Source organism: Myxocyprinus asiaticus, chromosome 30, assembly GCF_019703515.2.
Source record: "Myxocyprinus asiaticus isolate MX2 ecotype Aquarium Trade chromosome 30, UBuf_Myxa_2, whole genome shotgun sequence".
NCBI lineage: Eukaryota > Metazoa > Chordata > Actinopteri > Cypriniformes > Catostomidae > Myxocyprinus > Myxocyprinus asiaticus.
In genome coordinates this window covers 4,532,787-4,554,711 of record NC_059373.1, presented here as the reverse complement: position 1 = coordinate 4,554,711, position 21,925 = coordinate 4,532,787, and the positions used below count along the sequence as shown (strand labels likewise).

At 39.0% G+C, this 21,925-nt stretch overlaps 1 protein-coding gene and 1 long non-coding RNA gene across 3 annotated transcripts in view; one reads left to right on the top strand and one right to left on the bottom strand.

The window, feature by feature from the left end:
• The first annotated feature begins 634 nt into the window (after window positions 1-634).
• Window positions 635-20,889, top strand: LOC127420908 (uncharacterized). The gene is made up of 3 exons (XR_007893892.1): window positions 635-659; window positions 16,732-16,962; window positions 20,070-20,889. It is a non-coding gene; the product is annotated as an uncharacterized LOC127420908 (long non-coding RNA).
• LOC127420861 (enhancer of filamentation 1-like) overlaps window positions 8,461-21,925 on the bottom strand; it is a 43,608-nt gene continuing 30,143 nt past the window's right edge. For both annotated transcript variants that reach the window (XM_051663443.1, XM_051663442.1), the window contains exons 3-7: window positions 13,857-13,955; window positions 13,633-13,764; window positions 11,692-12,804; window positions 10,140-10,229; window positions 8,461-9,420 (exon numbers count right to left, since the gene is read on the bottom strand). In XM_051663443.1, coding sequence (XP_051519403.1) covers window positions 8,869-9,420; window positions 10,140-10,229; window positions 11,692-12,804; window positions 13,633-13,764; window positions 13,857-13,955 — 1,986 coding nt within the window. In that variant the 3' untranslated portion in view covers window positions 8,461-8,868. The remainder of the gene's footprint in view (window positions 9,421-10,139; window positions 10,230-11,691; window positions 12,805-13,632; window positions 13,765-13,856; window positions 13,956-21,925) is intronic.

Here is a 21,925-nt window from a genome sequence, read left to right as displayed (position 1 = left end):
CAATCACATTCGTTTATGTTTACTGGAAAATGCATTTCATTTAATCAATATATAATTTGTAGTCCAGATGTTAATATTAAGTATAAATTAATTTAAAATATACTTCTCAGTGCTCAAATGTCTCCAACAAGACACGAAACGTCCAGAAATGGGAATGTGACTGATTGGAGCATTTGCTCTCTGGGCCATCAAGCGCCCCCTTGAGGAAAAATAGAGAATTCTCATAGGAACGGTTGTTAATCAGCAACATTTGCCGCCTTTAGTGTGTGCAGCTGCATTGATCAGTAGCAGACGCTTCTGTATTTTTTAAAGAGAGTGCAGGGTCTTTTCTCCATATATTTTAATTTATAACATGCTACTATATAAAGTATATGCTGGTTAAAGCCAATAAAGGAAGCTAGAGAAACCTGACCATTAGCATTTCACAAGACATGCATTACAAAGATGTATTTACTTTTGCATAAATTGTCAGTAAAAATTTTTAAAGAGAGGGTTGCCTAGCAAAAGTTTAAGACTTCTATAAAATGAAAGAGGAAGGCAAGTCAGTACCATGCACCAAGCTGTAATTTTGAGGCCTTAGAATACTTAGCAGGAAATGGTTGTGGTAAGCCACGGAAATGACATCGCCAGAACTGCTCTGCTCACCCCTGTATTCACAGGTCAGACCCTCCATTTATAATTTTTCTATTTCTCCACCTGACTGTCACTTTTCTGTAACAGGGTTGCAACATAAGCACTACAGACTTATGCTGTTATTGTTTGTGACACATCCGAAGCAGGTTACCGCAATATTGGCTTTTTCACAACATTTGGCAATGCATTCTGCTGTTCCATGTCAATGTCAGGGTTCAGTACAAGTGTTTGAAAGTATTTGAGAATGTTTTAAGCATTGACGGCGTACTCAGTCATTTATTCCTCAGTAAAGAAAAAAAAAAGGTTTTCTCCTGAAGAATCAATTGGTAATTTTGAAACGTATGTGTAGTCTGTCTTGAACTGGTATCTATTTATTTTGCTCTCCCGCTGATCAGCTGATTCAGTGCCAGCCGTGCACCCTCATTGCTTGGCCACGCCCTCCTCCTCGTCACACTCCTCCTCCACCAGATTCAAGCCGGGGAACCACCGGACTGACCTACAACCCCCCCCCACCCCATCTCTGGAGGGGAGACGCTGCCCTTCCGGCCTTTCCAGCTGGTGGTCCACCCCGCCTTCTGTGAACCTGGGGTGAGACGAGGGGAGGCGTGGGGAGAGGGAAAGGGTGAGCAAGAGAGAAAGGAGAGAGAGAAAACTTGGTGGATGGAACCGCTCCTCCCCTTCTTGGCGGACAGCAGTGGTTCCTCCGGCTCTCAGCGGCCGGCAGCTACTCCTCCGTCCCCTGGCAGATGGCCATGGCTGCTCCTTTGGGCGGATGGCAGTGGCGAGGACTCTGCGACAGCGCATCCCTCCTGCCTCCTGGGTTTCGGCACCACTGTAACAGGTAGGAGGAGGCGGGAACCGGCTGAACAATAAACGTAAAGTTTAATGATATAAATTAACTTAAAGAGCACCTATTATGGTTTTTAAACGTGGCTAATTTTGTTTTAAAGGTCTCATACAATAGATTTACATGCATCCAAGGTCAAAAAACACTTTAATTTGCTCATAATTTAAATTGCACCATTACCTTTTTTTCCCAGTGTCAAAAACGACTCGTTCAATGATCCGTTCTAAAGGATTCATTCAGAGAGCCTACTCTGCTCTGATTGGTCAGATGTCCCAGTCTGTTGTGATTGGTCTACCGCTTAGAGTAGTGTTTGAGGGCGGGTCAAAGCTGTTCGCGAGCAGCCAATGAAGACCAGAGGTGGGTTTTTTGTTACCAAATTACATAGGTTAGTACAGGAAGTAAGTCTGGAATTACTAACGACTCGTTTCAGGTGTTAAGAATCGGTTCTTTCTTTTGTGAGTCAATAACAACACTGGTCGTGCACTTCGATTTGTGAAACTTTGCAGACTTTTTTACATTCACAAACAGCTATATAACACACCACATGAAAGGTAATATTTGAAAAACCATAATAGGTGCTCTTTAAAACAACATAAAACATAAAGGAACGTTGACACACATGCAGCGCGGCCGCGTGCGTCTCTCTCTCTCTCTCTCTTGAACTGTCGTCTCCGGCTCCCCTTTATCTCGCTGTCCCGCTGATCAGCTGATTTAGCGCCGGCCGTGTACCCTCATGGCCTGGCCACGCCTTCCTCATCACAGTATGATACTGTACGTTTCAGAACTAAACAGAACCAAACTGCCAAAACGACTCGTTCTCTACTTCCTCCACATTGTGATGTCACACTGTACACTGTAAACAACTTTTTTGCATTTTGTTTTCCATTTTACAATGGATAAAATCATGTCCAAGCCTACGTAATTTCTTGCTGAATATGCTGATTTTTTCAGAAATACAGAAAAATATAAATATATTATAACTGCATATATTTATGCCATAACTTGCACCTCGAAATCTAAGGTGTGTGTACTTTAGTGTCTTTTTTTTTTTTTTTACTTTATTCAGAAATAAATCAAATTACAGACATAGGAAGTGGGTTGCGAATGGTGTTTTATGTTGACTTTTAACTTTTAGGTGCATGCAACAGCTTTGGCTTGCATTTTTCGCTATTTTTCAACAACTAAAAGTCAAAAGGGAACCATCACAAACTCCTACTTTTATGTAGCGCAAGTGCTTGTGGGCAGTATTAACTAAAAAATGATGAATGGATTCTCACTTTGAAAATCATCCAGAAATAGAATATTATCTAGACACTTTCGGGATTTAAGATCTATTGTGTATTAATTGGGATGCAGCAATCATGTCCTAATTTCAAGGTGCTATATTTGCACCTATAGACAGTACATATACATATTTACTTACAGAAATATTTATGAGCCTTTAGTATTCTGTATACTGCACCATTAAAGTGAAATGTGTTGTTTGAGTTCACTTGCAGGAGTGTCTGTAGTAGCGACTATCTGGTTGTTCAGAAATGGTACTTTGACTTATTTAGGGTTAGCTGTGAAGCATCAATTGTATAACTCACCCCTCCCACCACAGTCTCTTTAATTCAGCACAGATCCGACTCAAGACAAGTCCAACACCACAGAACTCACCCGAATGCCATTATAGGAGGAAGATAAATCACTAGGAAATGGTTTAGAGAGAGTTATGGTAAGAAGAATTTACCGCTCTCTCTCCATGTTTAATGAAACTTTTTCAAAAGGTTTTCTCCTCTGTTATTCCCCCCTGAGGAGCAACTAAGTCCTAAATGCGGAAGAAGTATAAATAGTTAATTACGTGTAAGTGCCAGTCAGTGGATACTGAGGCTTTTTTCAATTTGCCGGTTGAAAGCGGTTGGCATTCTTTTCGTTCCCCATGAGATTGTTAACATCCATTACCCATCCTGACAGACCAGACTTTCTTTAGAGGAAAAAAGTTATAAAAGTGCAAAGGAATGACAAAAAAAAAAAAAAAACTTGACAATTTATTATTAAGCAATAAAGTACAAGAGGTTGACTATGTTTTGAATATGTTCATGGCTAAATGTTGTTGTTAGCAGGGTCGGATAATGAGTGAAAGGTGGGAATGTTTCTGAGGGCCCACAACAGTTCCAGTAATATTGATTTAAGGGGCCCAGAATGCCTAGCTACGGCCCTGGTTGTTTGGTACGATGTGCAATGCCTTCGCTTTCAAAAAAGTACCATAATATTCTTGGATGAACCTTGGAGTAACATGTAAATACCATAGTATATATCAAAGTACCATGGTATTACCATGTGAGACTATATCATGGTACTGCCAAAGCACTTTTTTGTAAGAATCATTGCTTTCATAAACAAGTTATGGCATAATAAATTTAAGGACACGTTTTCAGTGTGTGTGTTTACATGCACGATCTTACACCGATTATGCTTAAAAGGATAGTTCACCCAAAAATAAAAAATTCTTTCGTCATTTACTCACCCTCATGACATCCCATGTATAACTTTCTTTTTCTACAGAACACAAACAAAGATTTTTAGAAGAATATCTCAGCTCTGTAGGTACATACAATGCAAGTAAATGGTGGTCAGACATTTTGTAGCTCCAAAAATTACATACAGGAAACATAGGAGTAATCCATACAACTCCAGTGTTTAAATCCATATCTTCAGTAGCAATATAATAGGTGTGGGTGAGAAACAGAACAATATTTAAGTCCTTTTTACTCTAAATCTCCACTTTAACTTTCACTTTCAGATGTGAAAGTGAAACTCAACTGGCACCACATGTGACTTTCAGATGTAAAAGTGAAAGTGGATAATTAGAGTAAAAAAGGACTTAAAGGTGCTGTAAACAGTCTAAGCGTTCTGAAGCTTTTACGTGACTGAGCCATTGAATTAGCCACGCCCCCTCATTCCAAAATCTCACCCTCCAAAGATAATTTTGAGACCAAAACTGAGCAAAAGAGCAGTATTGTATGTTCCTGTGGCTGTCAAATTCAACAGTGGCACAATAGCGCCCTCAACTGACAAACATTATGAATCAGACCTCAACGATCCGCTTCAAATGAGAAAGAGCAAAATGATTGACAGGTGAAAAGTGTTAATGTCCACGGTCCGCAGACACACTGCAGTAACACAACCGGACCCGTGCGCTCACACAAAGAATGTACGTGAAACGCAAGACAGACAGGGAACGATGATGTCACAGTCCCGTCAGACAAAAACCCCAACCTGACAGAGTGACAGGACCGTGACAGGACCTTGACATTACCGAAGATTACCCGGTAACTCATACCTGGACCTGTGCACTCAACACAAAGACAGGACACGAAACACGAGATGACATGGGGTGATGCTGTCATGGTCCCGTCAGACAAAAATCCAACCTGACAAAGTGACAGGACCGTGACATACAGAGCTGAGATATTATGCATGTTTATTTAATGGCATCCTTCTTATCAGTATTTGCCCTTTATGGGTGCAGTGTGCAGTGATACATACACTAGCTAGGTAAGCAGGTGTCTTGTGTTATATATCGTGAACTCGCATAATGGAAAACCACAGTCTACATTCATTATGAACGTCAGTGTTGTTATGTGAAATATAGTTGTTTCAACTCGACCAATTTCTTGTTTGAAGAAGTTGCACCACTCATTTAAGTGTATTTGGTAATTCTTTAGTAGAAAGGTTTATGTGAGCTGTAAATTTGTCTGAATAGTCCATTTGAGGTGGGCCAACTTTTTGCAAAAATCAGGTTTCACGTTACCACAGTTATTCTTGTAGGTGGACTTTGAGTAAGATTTTGAGTGATTCTTTTGTTTGCAAAAAACGTTCCAGTGTATTAATAGTGCTGCTCTATGGAATAAATATATCTGCCATCAGACTGCAGTGTCCATTGGATGATCCATCAAACATTTACAGCTGTAATGTTTGGTGAAACTGGTTGCACAGCTGCAAAAAGCCACAGAGCACCTGCTACATGAGCTAATGCCCTTCAAGAAGCAATGTTCTCATCTAACCACATGCTACTTTGCAACATGTGCCATCTGTGAGATTTATACATCTGTTAAAGACAGTTAAAAGAACTGTAACTTGCATTTTAAGGGCTCTTAGATGAGACAGCTCAATACAAATTCTACTGAATTAGATTGTGCAGACATGTGATGTTTTTACCATGCGCCTGACAATGGTTCAGCAGGTTAATGCTAATGCTAATCTGGTGTGGCACTTCTCTGCAGGCCCTGCTCGACCTACCCTTCAATCCCCTTAGCATGGCCTCTCATCATCTCCTCTAGCCCACATGAGCGATGATAAATTCTTATTTCATTACCGCGTGGAATGGAAAGTATTACCAAGGCCAAAGAGGTGGCTTGGGAAGCTTTGCATCCATCTAAGGTCTTTTTTTATCAGATTATCTCTGTTCAATTGGATCATCTGATAATACTTTGGGAATTATATATTGGTGGGATATTCAGTTATGTGAATAGCTGGGCAAATTCTCCTGGGAAAGTGTCTTCCTTGCTGCAGTCAGATTACACTTTCATTTAACTTGGTTTTTCTTCATGTTTTTTTTTTTTTTTCCACTGATACCAAGGTGAATCTCATGAAAAAGTCACAGGGGCAAAAAAAAAAAAAAAAAAAAAAAAAATATACACTATATTGCCAAAAGTATTCGCTCACCCATCCAAATAATTGAATTCAGGTGTTCCAATCACTTCCATGGCCACAGGTGTATAAAATGAAGCACCTAGGCATGCAGACTGCTTCTACAAACATTTGTGAAAGAATGGGCCACTCTCAGGAGCTCAGTGAATTCCAGCGTGGTACTGTGATAGGATGCCACCTGTGCAACAAGTCCAGTCGTGAAATTTCCTCGCTACTAAATATTCCACAGTCAACTGTCAGTGGTATTATAACAAAGTGGAAGCAATTGGGAATGACAGCAACTCGTTTACGCCACGTAAAATGACAGAGCGGGGTCAGCAGATGCTGAGGCGCATAGTGCGCAGAGGTCGCCAACTTTCTGCAGAGTCAATCGCTACAGACCTCCAAAGTTCATGTGGCCTTCAGATTAGCTCAAGAACAGTGCGTAGAGAGCTTCATGGAGTGGGTTTCCATGGCCGAGAAGCTGCATCCAAGCCAAGTGGTGTAAAGCATGCCGCCACTGGACTCTAGAGAAGTGGAGACACGTTCTCTGGAGTGACGAATCACGCTTCTCCATCTGGCAATCTGATGGACGAGTCTGGGTTTGGCGGTTGCCAGGAGAACGGTACTTGTCTGACTGCATTGTGCCAACTCTGAAATTTGGTGGAGGGGGGATTATGGTGTGGGGTTGTTTTTCAGGAGCTGGGCTTGGCCCCTTAGTTCTAGTGAAAGGAACTCTGAATGCTTCAGCATACCAAGAGATTTTGGACAATTCCATGCTCCCAACTTTGTGGGAACAGTTTGGGGATGGTCCCTTCCTGTTCCAACATGACTGCGCACCAGTGCACAAAGCAAGGTCCATAAAGACATGGATGAGCGAGTTTGGTGTGGAAGAACTTGACTGGCCTGCACAGAGTCCTGACTTCAACCCGATAGAGCACCTTTGGGATGAATTAGAGCGAAGACTGCAAGCCAGGCCTTCTCGTCCAACATCAGTGTCTGACCTCACAAATGCGCTTCTGGAAGAATGGTCAAAAATTCCCATAAACACACTCCTAAACCTTGTGGAAAGCCTTCCCAGAAGAGTTGAAGCTGTTATAGCTGCAAAGGGTGGGCAGACGTCATATTAAACCCTATGGATTAAGAATGGGATGTCACTTAAGTTCATATGCGTCTAAAGGCAGATGAGCGAATACTTTTGGCAATATAGTGTATATATATATATATATATATATATATATATATATATATATATATATATATATATACATACACACACACACACACACACACACACACACACACTATGGAAGCCCTGAACCGCAAGGTGAAAAAAATAAATAAAATAACAGTGAAAAAAAATGTACCCCTAACACTTCAAAAAGACAGACATAATAATAATTTCTCCATGTTTCCCGTTTTCCTCAATACATTCCTTCGCTTCCACCATGTAACACTGAGCAAACGGCATAGATGGTTGAGAAAGACCAACAATTTCAAACAAAAAATTAACTCCAGTTGTTACACAACAACGAATGCCATATCAAACATAACTTGATTTTGTCTTGATTAAGGTTTGCAAACCCTTAAATAAATAATAAATGTATTATTCAGATATATAGCAACAGAGAAAGCATTAAAAGCATAAGATTACGTTTACTGATAGTAGCACCTGGTGGCCAAGGTTGGTACTGCATGCATTTTTTTGAAGAGAGAGAAAAACATTTTAGGAAGAGAGAAAACAATTTAAGATTTAGGCTCAGGAAGGAACTGAGACACTATTTATTTATTTTTTCACCGTTATTTTTTTTTTTCCACCTTACGGTTCAGGGCTTCCGTAATATACACAGTGTATATATATATATATATATATATATATATATATATACACATATATATATATATATATATATATATATATATATATATATATATATATATGTGTGTGTGTCTGTGTGAGCATAGACATTATTTTCATGACAATTAAGCGCATTTCACAATTAAGCGATGTTTGACCTGTTGCCATTATTCTCAATTATCTAATTTAATTTTCATTACTATATTACAATATTTTATTGTATTATTTAAATGAGCATAAATGTAAAAAAACAATTTTTTTCTAAATAATGTCGCAATGCAAAAAATCTGAATGGTCCTAAAATAGGCTTAAATTTTCCTTAAGCAAAATATCAGTTATTCCTTTTTATTTGAGGGTGAAATATGAGTTTTGTGAGCATGTTTTTGTAATATGATTTTTTGTGAGATTTATCCACCAAGATACAAAAACAAACAAGTGAAACAATTCATAGAAATAAGCGAAATACAATTTTATTTTACTTTGTTCAGACTGTACTTTCGGCAGTAAATGTACAAAAAAACAACTACTTTCATTTTGTAAAGTACTGGCATTCAACAATAAGCAATAATTAAAAATAAGCAATAAAAAGCAGTTAATGACAATTTATAAGGTGCCTAATACACACAAGATCAGGAATGTTAAGTTTTCACTTTACAAACGCAAGTCTCAAAATCATGTCTATTCATACAGTTAATAATATTATAATATAAAACAAATCTACATGAAAATATAGAGCCAAATATTTACAGAGAAGAGAGCATAACTATTTACAATGTATGCATCTACATGAGGACGTATATAAATATGCATGTTACAAAACAGTCCTTGTTCTAATGTTGGTGACGTCATGATGACATCACAATCCAGCCATCTGTGAGAGCTGCACTTTAAATTGTTGCGCTAAGTGCGAGAGGTCCGTCACACGGTCGACCATTTCCTGCACTGCATCTGTGTTGGGGTAGTGAAGGGCAGCCATCTTGGTGGCACCCACGACTGTCTTCAGCATCTCACACAGCACGTTACTTAAGTTCATGACGCGATTCGCAACTTCTGGTGTCGAAGCCTGTCTCGACAGTGTGTCCCCGATAAATACAAGCTTGTGGGCGCTAAGAATGACAAATTTTCCATGTGCAACGAAGATTCGTGGAGGTTGTCCGGCTTTTACGCAGCCGAAAAAAGCATCCACTGCATTTAGAAGAGTCACAAAGTGCTGTTCGCATTGGTCTGTATAGAAGCCCAACAGCTGTCGATCACGCAAACACCCCGGAGCTGCACCCCCTGTGGAGAAATTGGAGGAGGAGTCTGAAGAGGAGGAGGAGCCTGTTGAATGTTGGTGGGTGATCCACTTGTTGATGTCATTCTCAACCGGTTTGATCACTTCCTGTTCAAGCTGTTTAAACTGGTTCAGCTGTTAGGGAAGATGAAGAGATTTAGAGTTAGAACTATTACAAAGATCATTAAAATAAAGAATCAAAACTGAATAAAAATGGTTCATATCTGGTGAACCAATGCCTCTGTATTGTACATATTTTAAATACGTTTTCTGGCTTTTGAGTTGGACACCATCCACATGAGATGCACAGAAGGGTCCAAAAGTCTGAGACCACTATTACCATTTTTTCATTACATATTATCAGCATAACAATTTGAGTGAAATGTTGAATTGAAAAATCAACATGTATTTCAGAACTTCTTAGTTTGGGCAAAACCTGTTATGATCCAGAATGATTTGAGAATGTTCCAAAGAACATCTTATTGTGCTTTGACAGAAGGAAGAAGATCTGATCTGTTAAGGAGTTAACATGGCCAATGACACAAATGTGCTTATTTGATTAGTGACCTAGAAATGGTGCAGAATCTTAGGGTGAATTAAGGTACATTGGGCCACTTTTTACAGTCATTTTAATGTTTCCAAAATCCTAAAATTTAGTTTCCAGATGTAGATGGAAAAAACAAAAAAAACAAAACATATTTTCAATATGGTCTAAGACTTCTGGACCTCACTGTATGTACAGTACAACCACAGAATAAACTGCTTAATGTTTTAGTTTACATGCAACAGGAACCATCTGCCTTGCAAGTTATCCTAGAAGAAATGTCCAGATCTTTAACATTAACATCGCATACCTGTTCTTGGCCAAGTTGGACTTTGTTCTGTTTCATAATGTTCTCCTTCTCCAAAAGTTCCTTCTGTCGTCGTTCAAATTCATCTTTTCCCTGCAATGATAATGAGTGAATTAGCACTTCTAAATATTCAACAAATCCCTTAAATAATGCTTTTGATTAGCTTCATTAACTCAAATGTCAGTGCAATCATTTTTTTCTTAAAAAAAAAATCACTGAATATTGTTGTGACGAAGAAGAGGGCGTGGCCGGGCAGTGATGGAGCACGGCCGGCGCTGAATCAGCTGATCAGCGGGAGAGCGAAATAAGGGGCAGCCGGAGACGGCAGTTTGAGGAAGAGAGAGAGAGAGAGAGAGAGAGAGAGAGAGACACGCACGCGGCCGCATTGCATGCGAGTCTGTTCGTTTATGTTTTATGTTGTGTTTTAACATTAAACCTTACGTTTACTGTTCAGCTAGTTCCTGCCTCCTCCTTGCCCGTCCTTATACTGTTACAATCGTCTCTCTCTCTTCTGCTTGAGATTAAAGTACATGCTTGGGGGTGGGGGGCGTGCTGGTGGCTGGTGGCTGGGTATCTCAACGAGTATTGACTCTGACTACCACCCCTGGAGTCGCGAGTTCGAATCCAGGGTGTGCTGAGTGACTTCAGCCAGGTCTCCTAAGCAACCAAATTGGCCCAGTTGCTAGGGAGGGTAGAGTCACATGGGGTAACCTCCTCGTGGTCGCGATTAGTGGTTCTTGCTCACAATGAGGCGCGTGGTAAGTTGTGCGTAGATCGCGGAGAATAGCATGAGCATCCACATGCTGAGAGTCTCCGCGGTGTCATGCAGAGCGAGTCACGTGATAAGATGCGCGGATTGACTGTCTCAGAAGCGGAGGCAACTGAGACTTGTCCTCCGCCACCCGGATTGAGGTGAGTAACCGCGCCACCACGAGGACCTACTTAGTAGTGGGAATTGGGCATTCCAAATTGGGGAGAAAAGGGGATAAAAATTCAAATAAATAAATACATAAATAAATAAAGTACATGCTTAATCTTTGCTAGTGGTTTTAATCCCAACAGCATGTAATGATAACATGCTTATATGTAATTCACAGCTGATTTTGTAAGTGTCTTAAAAGTACATATTGCACACAGTGTTTGCAATGATTTCGTCAATGGGTTTCCTGATGAATTCTTTGGTAAGTTATAACTGGTTTCATAAGAGGCAGACCTATTACAATTTGATTGGTACATTTGGAATTAATATAGAAGGCAAAATAAAAAAATGCTGCCAAGATGTTGCTTTATATTTGCTATATGGTTGCTAAAGTGTTCTAAGTGGTTTTCATAGTTTAAACGAACATCATGGGTCCAACAGTTAGAAAAGTAATAGCACAAGCCTTCCGATTTGAGATATCATTCATGTCTGTGGCACAAACGGTGCAGGATAGTTACACCTCAAAAGGGTTTGTTCAGATTGCCTTAGCAAACTCTGCTAATAAAAAATTTAAGTTTCATTTGTTTCAAGAACAATCTTTCTGGCACTGAAATTAAACTTTAGTGTGATTCTCACCTGCAGATGGACATAATCGTAATCTTCCATCCAGCTTTTAACGCATTTCTCGCTGTTCATGTTTGCCTTGTTGTGTGGTACAGGGAAAGGTTTGGTCTGGCCACTGTAACTGTCCTCCTCTGTAGGAGTGCAGGTGAAGGGGTGAACAATACCCTCAATTGGTGCTCTTCGGAAAAGCAACTCTGCACTGCCCCCAATTGTTGACGCCAGCTGCTTGGCATCGTCAGGCAATGTTCGCGACACCATTACAAAACGTTCTAGCTCATCAGTCTTGCTCTGTTGCTTGGTGCCAGTTGCCAGGATATTCAGCGCCCAGCTATTGTTTTCTAGAGTCTGGTATGTTTGATGAAGAATCTGCTGGGAATCTTCTAAACGCTGCAACTGGCGTCGCAACTTGGAAAGCAGTCCTGGATCAGACAACGCAGTGGCGTTTGCCGCCGTTCCACGTCCAAATACGAGAAACTCAGCAAGTGTACCCTTGACCCGCTCCAATAAAACGCGAAATTCATTGGCGTGTCGCTCCATGAAGCTGTATGTTCGCCAGTGTGGTGAAGCTGCAAGAGTTTGTAGTGCACAAACAGAAGACTCCAGACCTTGTTGGAGGCGACCCAACCTTTGTACCGCAGAGTCTAGATCCAATGCCAGACGACCCTCAGCGGGGGAACTGGCTGAAGAAGAGGAAGTCGACATGCTGCTGCGAGTGCTTCCAGTACTGGAAAATGACAAGCGGTTGACACCTTCGGTCACATCGCCAAGCAACCGAGCGTCTGTCGGAGGAACATCGTAGACACACTTATTCCTGTTCCTCTCAGCAGAAGCGAGTCTGTTGTGAGACTGTGGCATTCCACGTGGGATATCGTACAAGTCCTGAGATCCACCCGTGGCGAGCTGACTTGCAGGAACGTCATAGATGCCATTGCTGTTGTCGATCATGCCCATTCGTGAGATGGGCTCGGAGCTGGGTGGGAAGTCGTAGTTGGAGCATGTGGAAGCTTTAGAGAGGGATGTTGGTGGAACATCGTATATACCCTCTTGCTTGTGCTTCACAGGCTGTGGAAAGTCATAATTCCCTTCATCTTGTGCAGTGTTGCTCCTTGGAGGTGTGGAGTACATCTGTGAGAACAAGAATTCTGTTAAAATCCAAGCAAAGGAAAAGCATACAAGCACAAGACACGAAAATATTTAAGGCCAGAAACATACAGTTTCACCATTAGTTGATTCAATGTAACTCTGTTGGGCTTGACGGGCCGCTCAAACAAACAGAGGCATTTTAATAGCATCACAAAGACTGTGTTTACAGTTTTTGATAAAATTAACCCACAAATGGCTTACTTATACAGTAGTTGTCTCTGCATATTAAGCTTGCATTGGCAAAATTTAAACACTGAAAAGTTACACTTTAGCTTTAACACCTGCTATATATACTCGTGTTGCGTTATTTGTTGTCTGACATCTTTCAGAACGCAATGTCACCACAAACTGATCTTATTTTAGGCATTTGCGCTCATGTACTCTAACAGAGTATGTTTCAGGCTTAAAAGCAAGGGTATATACTTAGTTTTTCCGTGCGTCTCTCGCAAGGTGAAGCGCTCAGCCTTTCAAAGTATACTCTTTTGGCCATGCGCCCATACAAATGGTTCGAAGCATATGCACTATGACTACTTTGTGATACTATTTTAGCATGGCATCGTCAGGCATGTGCAGATGACACACATAGATGCGGACTGTCCTCGTGTCTGGAAAAACTTGTCTGCACACCGACAGTCCGGCATAATGTTCCCAGGAGTCTTTTCAACACTTTTGACCATTAGCACTGATAAATGTAATACTTTTTTGTTCAAAAACATCTCAAATCCCTAATCCAACTGTAATTGTCTTAGCAAACACCTCTAATTATCAAGATAACAATAGATTTTAAAGAGTTAAAAATTCAAAGCATACCCCATGTGCCAGTGGTGGTATATCATAGAGTCCTTTTGATCGCAGGTCTTGGGAAGGGGGTGTGTCGTAGAGGCCTTGGGATCTTGGAGTGCTCTGCTGTCCTGTCTGTTTGCTTGCGGGAATATCGTACACCTGTGCAGGTGTTGACAATGTAAATACATGTAAACATAAACCTGTGTGGGTATGTACAATATGTTACGTAAGGATTTAAAAGAGACACCCACCCCCTGCGGACGAATTGGAGGAACGTCGTAGAGGTCATGAGATGAATCAGAAGCAGGACTGTAGGCGTACGTTTGTCCCACACGTATCGGGGTCACCACCTAAAACAAGAACAGAACAGTTAAGGGCACATTAGGCGCCCAGTTTGAGCCAAAGTTGAAATATACTATAAATATACCAAAATGTTGTCATTGGAGCCTTTCTGAAAGACCCCATGAAATCAAAGTTGTTGCTTTGTAGCTTATAGTTCATGTCTGATAGCTTTGAGGCTATATATATATGCTAGTGTCCTCCTAATCATTGACAAAATTGTCTTTTAGCAGATATATGTATTTAAAATGTACTTTCTCTTCCTGGAAAATGGGCCAAAAATATTTATGACATTTTGCACTCAATGGAATATCCACATTTTTGTCATTGTTCATGGCTGGAGCGTAAACTAAAGGCTGTTGACTATTTAAAGAAGCAAAAGAGACAAGCCCTTTGACATGTCCCGACCCAGCTTCCTGTTTTAACAGGGAATACATCAACATAGGGAAGAAAACTGCACTCATCACAAAATTTCATTGGGGCTTTTAGATTCACAGACACGCAGGGGAAATGATTGGTAATGTCACCAACCATTTTGGGTTGAAACGGTACCAAATGCGCCAAGCCATCACACAAAGATCTACAGACCCTCAAAAAGCTTTACACCCAAAACAAGCACAAAAGGTTATATTAAATCACTTCAATTGAAATTATTCAAAGTTGATTAAACCGCTCCAGGCCTCGTCTGACCCATCACCACCTGTTAAGTCAACCGAAGCCATTCTGACAAATGCATGCTTCCACGACCTGTTTATTTCCTGTCTGGAGCCAACTGATGTGCTTTGGATTGGTGGAAGAGGGTTTGATGGGAGATCAGAAGAGGCAGAGATGTCCGAGGGACAATCTGAAAAATTCTATACACTGCTGTCAGTGTGTGTAAGAGTCTGACAGAGACATGAGGAATCTGAAGGGAATTTGTGTGAACGTGTTTAATGTGTTGTTAGGGATGTCCCAATACATATTTTTTGAGAACGAGTACCGCTCAGCAGTTTATATCAATTTTATCATCAAAACTGTGTTTAAATAAATAAATTAAAACTTTAATCAAATGAAAGTATAACAATTAATTTTCAACATGAATTTTTTTTTCAGAGCATCACATATGTGAGATATTGCTTAAATATAATACAGTTACTATTGATTTATTATTATTATTATTAGTAGTAGTAGTATAACAGTGAATATTACATAACTATACAGTAGTGATCTATTTCTGTAGTACTTTTTGTATATAAATTGAGCTTTTATTTTGGTAGAGCTTTTATTTTGAAGTGTTTCTGTGTTGTTATGACCAAGGAGCTCTGACGTAATGATGGCAGATTCCCAATCCGGAAAAGCCGGATTGTGACTCAAAGAGATTATTAAACCGCAAAAGGCTACTATTTAAATAAATAAATATGTAGTCTGTATATGTCTCGTGATAAAAAGTGAATTAGCGCTCTGCCTGCTGTCATCTGCTACAGAGTATGCGATGCTCATAATAGTGTTTTCCATGTATGAGCCAAAGATCTCTTAAAGGTATGAGCAGTTTGTGTCTCTCTGTCAGCACAGCACTGGCTCCAGACATTCACAAGCACTCACATTTAAAATGCTGCATGTGCAAACTATCTCATTAAATCACAGCTTTTGCTGTTAAATAATCTCACTAGGACATGACGTGATTTTAATCTGTGTTCTGAATGTTTAGGTAATGGCACTCGTATGTCAGATGGTATCGGTTTTTGGTATCGGAGCATTTTTACGAGTACCAGTACCAGTACATGAGCGCAATATCGGACCCGATTCCGATACCAGTATCAGTATCGGTGCATCCCTACCGATTGTAGCAGAATTCTGCGGAATCAATTCAAATAATGTAAGATGATACATTATTGTTACATGGAGCTTAAACGACTACATTCTACTTGTAGCTGAAAGAAGACCTACTTTTAGCATTGCCAGTACGATGGGTGTTGAAGGTAGTTGCCAGGGCATTGCTTTGCTGTTGCTATGGTGATCTAAGCTTAGTTAGCGTGTTGCTGTGTAGTTGCTTGGCATTCCTTAGGATTAATCATTTTAAAAAAAGATACGAAAAACAAATAATAAAAAATTTTAAAATACAAATTCGTTCAATTTAAATAATTGTATTTTATATTGATTTATTTTTATTTAAAAATACAAATAACATACTTTTATTATTTATTTTATTTTATTAGTTTTTCTCTTAGAATTAAAATTAATAATAGTATTTTATTTGATTTTTTAATTTAGATTAAGATAATTCAAGTTTGTCTCTCATAATAAATTATTATTAATTTAAAATGATACTAGTATTATATATATATATATATATATATATATATATATATATATATATATATATATATAAAATGTAAAATTATATTAAATTATATTAAAAGGCAAATAATACAAATTAGATAATAAAAAAAAATTTCTTTTTCAATTAAAATAATTAGTATTGCAAATTAATTTTACAAATCTCACCCATCAATAATACAATAATTCAAGTTTTTCTCTCACAATGAATGACTGAACCTCAGTTAATTCTTTAGCAGCTCTTTGTTGGTTAGCCAAAACATACTGTGGCTATATGCAAAACAGCTCCAGTGAGAAAGTGTTGCATTATGTACGTGACTAGATTAATGCTCCTTTAGAGAGAGAGACACTAATGGAGTGATCTGTCTTTTATGCCTTCACCACCTCTTCACACATTAATCTTTCAGTCATCTTGTGTTTTCTAATCTATCATTGGTTCTTGCTGCTGCTTCTCTCTGTGTGTTCCTGCAGTGTTCTCTCCATCTCTCTTAGCATTCACACAGTTTTAAGCTCCAGATCCATCTTCTCCGTCAGACAAACTGAAGAATTCTTGGAATGTATTTGGTCTCCATTACCACTTCTCCAATATCAGCCCCCACCTCTTGACCCAAACGCTCCACTAACACACCACACACGCCACTGTCACCACAAAGCAACACTCGTGGTTCACAGATGGGTCTCGGAAATGGAAACCATCTAACAGTGAGTTCCTGTCTAACAGACTGTTCCAAAACCTAGTGAGCTACCTTGCTATCTATCTGCATAGGCAGCTCTCTTCCTAACTGACATGCATAAGTGACTGATATGGAATGCTGGAATGGCAGCAACTCTGTACGTTGTACTACTAGACTCAACTCATCTAAATGAATTGATTTCAATGAGAGTTTGGCGTTAGCATGTTGCTTAGTTAATGCTGCGATACTCTAATAAGCATAAAAATACACCAAGCACACACAAGAACTCATAAAACCCACTAACCATTTATCCAAACTGTGTTAAATTGGGAATTGTTATTTTTATTTTACATAGACTCATGCACATATAAACTACCTCTTGCCGACACATGGAGTTCCAGAGATGGGAAGTCCAGATGGTTTTCATAAGCAGGACCATCACACTCTCATTTTTACTCAGTGAGTTCAGGTGCACATCAATGGCATTCCTGTCTATAAATCTGCACTTTGGAATGGCAGGTTCAACAAAGTTCACCAATTACCCACATCACCCGGCTTGTTCCCATCAGTCTTAAATCATCACCTTGACTTCCCAGAAATCCTGGGAAAATTTAGTTGGAATAAATGGAGAATGGGACACATTCAAACAACTGTATTCATGGAAGTATTAATCAGTAATGTAGAAATTTGTGAAAATTTGTGGTCAGCCAACAGGGCTATGGGTTTTTCAATTAACTGATTCTGATAACTAATTGCCATGACTTATCCAGGCCTGGAAATCACTATTTTAAACTTCTCTGATATTTCCAGATTTTCTATAACCGTGGGAGCTTTGTAAATATGACAATTTAACATCAGCAAATTAGATGTATGCTTAAAATAAATCATCAAGAATTATTTAATATTTTATTATTACTGCTTAATTAATAATTAAACAATTTTTTTACACAGTTTTTTTTTCTTCAATATTAACAAAGAAAAAGTCCTGTATCCATTGACAAGGTTGATGAAAAACAACAGAACTAGTGCCAACAATCTCAAATTTACCAAATATTAGCAGATATGTCAGTCTACCACTTCCAATAATGAAAACCACTGATGCTTCATCACAGGTTTAAAGTGGCGTGCACACAGTTTTTCCTGCATCCAATATTACCCAAATCACTTCACCACTTGGTGTGGCTAATTGGAAGTGAGTAAATATAAATATTGGAAGAGTTGATGGATCCTTTAGCATGGTAGTGTGAGGTGTGAACCGTGAACCCTGGGCAAACATTGTGTCCCACTCAAGTGACTCTTTCCCTGGATTCCATTACGCCCCCGCTGGGTGTGCGTGACTTAAGACCGGATCAGATTTGAACCTGAGAACGACCTAATTGCTGCAGGACCATTTTTTTCTTTCTTTCTTTTTTCAATGAGAATAAAAGTGCTAATAAAGCAGCATGACGCAAGAATGCTTTCTCACCTGCCTTATTTTCAGTATGCAGCATTTAGGCTAAAGCCGTTTGAACAAATCATGACTTCACAGTGACGTTTGACAAGTCAATAGAGCTGGAAAAACTATCTGGTTGACGAAATCCTTAAAAAGATTGAATGAAAACATGTCTGTCATAACTTGAGAACTTGGATGGTAAATAATGACTCCAATTTTTTTACATTAATCTTGACCTTTGTGACAACTTAGTTTGCTGTCAAGATTAGTCACATTCTGTGCTTTCAGGAATATTCCGGGTTCAAAACAAGCTAAGCTCAATCAACAGCATTTGTGGCATAATGTTGATTACCACAAAAATTAATTTACACTCGTCCCTCCTTTTCTTTAAAAAAGCACAAATCGAGGTTACAGTAAGGCACTTACAATGGAAGTGAATGGGGCCAATTTTTGGAGGGTTTAAAAGCAGAAATTTGAAGCTTATATTGTTATTAAAGCACTTTCATTAATTCTACTGTTAAAACTCATGTATTATTTGAGCTGTAAAGTTGTTTAAATTGTCACCTTTAAAGTCATTTTAGGGTTTATCGACATTACATCGTCATGGCAGCGAAGTTGTAAAATTACCTATAACTTTGCACAGAAAAGGTTAGTAAGTGATTTTATCACACTAAAATCATGTTTACATGCGTATTGTTTATTGTAAATGGTGGTGGCGTAGTGGACTAAAGCACTGAACTGGTAAGCATAAGGTTGCTGGTTCAATCCCCACAGCCATCACCATTGTTTCCTTGAGCAAAGCACTTAACTCCAGGTTACTCCAGGGGGACTGTCCCTGTGATAAGGGCACTGTAAGTCGCTTTGGATAAAAGCGTCTGCCAAATTGCGTAAATGTAAGTGCCTCACCGTAACACAGATTTTTGCGTTTCGCAAAAGAAAAGGAGGGACAAGTCAAAATAAATTTTTGTAGTAATCAATAATATGTCACAAATGCTGTCAATTGAGCTCAACTTGTATTGAACATGTAATATTCCATTAAAGGTGTTTCCAACCAACCTGAAAGACCCAATTCTACAATACTTGGGTGAATCTCATGAAAATGTCATATTTCGGCAAAAAAAAAAAAAAAAAAGTATATATATATATATATATAAGGAATCAACCTATTTTGCATAAAGAAAATTTGTACCATTAAGATGTTTTGCATTGTGAAGTTATTTTCTTTGTCAATTAGGCACATTTTAAATTTTTCCATAACATCCATGTATTTTACCTTTGAGTTCATTTTCTAATTAACATTACTAATTGTCATTATTCTCAATACTGAATTGCATTAGAGTTGCAGTACTGCTATAAAGTAATTTTTTTATATTGGTATAAATTAAAGGCAGTACAGCAAATAATACCATAAGACATGAATACTTTGCAATTTAAATAAGATATCATTTTTAGAGATTTTATTGCATTACAGTACTGAGAATGTCTGGGAAATGTAATTAATAGTTTTTAAAATAATGTCAAAATCTCAGTGGTATAAAAATTAGGCTTAATTTTCTTTAGTAAAAAATGTAAGCGCAGCGCAGTTCTAACGGGAAGACTAGCAGCTGTACATCATCGCACCATTAGCTAGGTAACTCCTAGCCAATCACATGTAGGCCATTGCTTTATAAGTCCGCTCACAATCTATCACATTGCTGTTTCAGTGTGCTAACACGGCAACCTCCACCACCCCACCACCACCAGTTGAGTCCCGTCCTGCACGGGGGTAGGCTCCCCGCCCCTGCCTCTATCTCCGGCAGGATATGACAGTTCTGAGTACAACTTCTTCGGACCGCCAGACGGGGCTTATGCCAAAGACATTACATTTCTGCTTTATATTCATCAAATAAATGTCATCTTAAATTTCACTCAAGTCTGCGAGTCTTCCTGATAGAATGTAACTTCTTAACTTTCTTTTGATTTTCAGGCAAAATATGACCCGCGCATGACTCATGACATGATTCATCCAGTTTTTTTGGTAGGTTGTTAAGGCGAAATAAAAGCAGTTGGCATGACATTTCCTGGGAGGAAGCAATCATTTCACACCTTTTTATTGTTAAAAGTCTGTTCTTCCTATATCATCCATCTCCTTCTCAACGAACTGATGACGATGTTGACAGCTCAAGCCAACAAGCAAATCAATCTACCGATTCTGTGCAATAGTTAGTATCTATCAATACATCTCTTTCTCCTCACTCTGTTTGAGCTCTTAACTTTAGACTTGCCTTTAATGGAACCTTTGGTTAATTTTATTTTACCCGTGTTACTGCTAGCAGCCACTCTGACCCATTTGCAAACATTCTGGTAGCTTTACAGAAGCAACAGTTTATGGATATCAGCCGTCAGCCACCCTGCCCTCTGGAGGGGCATTAAAAAAACATATCTGTCAACTAATTCAGACAGCAGTGACTAACATGAGTTAAAGAGTAAACCTTGAACCTTTATCAACTACAGTATAGTGAGGTTATTTACAACTCAGATCTTTGTTTATATTAACGGTAAACATATACGTGTTAGATTCTTGAAGCTTCTGGAATCTTCCATCTTGATCTGCTGTGTCTCTCTTGTGCCTTTTAAATCCGTTCTATTCCACCAGCGACAGAAAAGCACTGTCCTATTAATAAGTCGAACTCATCAGCACAGGCAATTAAATGCCAAACCCCTAGGGATCTCCCACATGCCGCCTATAAAACTGCAAAGCACAAAGACTCCCTGCTAATTTAGGAGCATTAACCTAATGCAAGGAAACCATAATTAATTTACCACCACATGGAAGCCTTCAAACTCAACCTTGTGATTTATAGATCTGCATTGAGATGATGAGGGAAGAGTGATTATTTAAATTAAATGCATCAATGATGCAATGACCCTGATTTTCAGCAGTTCACCTTTGATTAATAATAATAAGTGTGGAACGCAGGGGGTAAACAAGAGTGAATTTTGCCAACAGGTTCAAGTGGGAACAAGGATGAAAGTTAGCTCACCGCCAAGCATTTCCTGTTTACTTTGCTGGAGAGAAAACATAGCTATGTGTCTAATGCTAAAGGGGTTGTGACATCTTTTCTGGGTCAGATCACAGGGGCTAGTGATACATTAAAACGGAGAACCGTCTACACATCTTTACACTTATTTATCATACAATTAGACCTGGGTCATATATCAAATATTTAATCACATATTTGCAATGATTTTACTGGCGATATCAAATTAATTGATGTAGAGAATATAAAAATGATGTTACTGCGCTTTATATTTGGCCATTAAGTTTAATTAAAGTAGTTCCACGATGCTTTCACGTCTCATGACTCAAGAGCATGAGAGTGCCAAGACAGATGATTTAAACGCAAGTAGCAAAAATGGCGTTAGAGCTGGTATGTTTGATTAATGTCACAGAGTAGCAACGTTGGCTGTGAGTTTGGGACTAATGGCAGACGGGGGAATGTGTGGGGAAACATGTTTGAAAACAATTATTTTGGATTGAAAAAAACAAAACAACATACTGTTCTATAGGGTTTTTCCC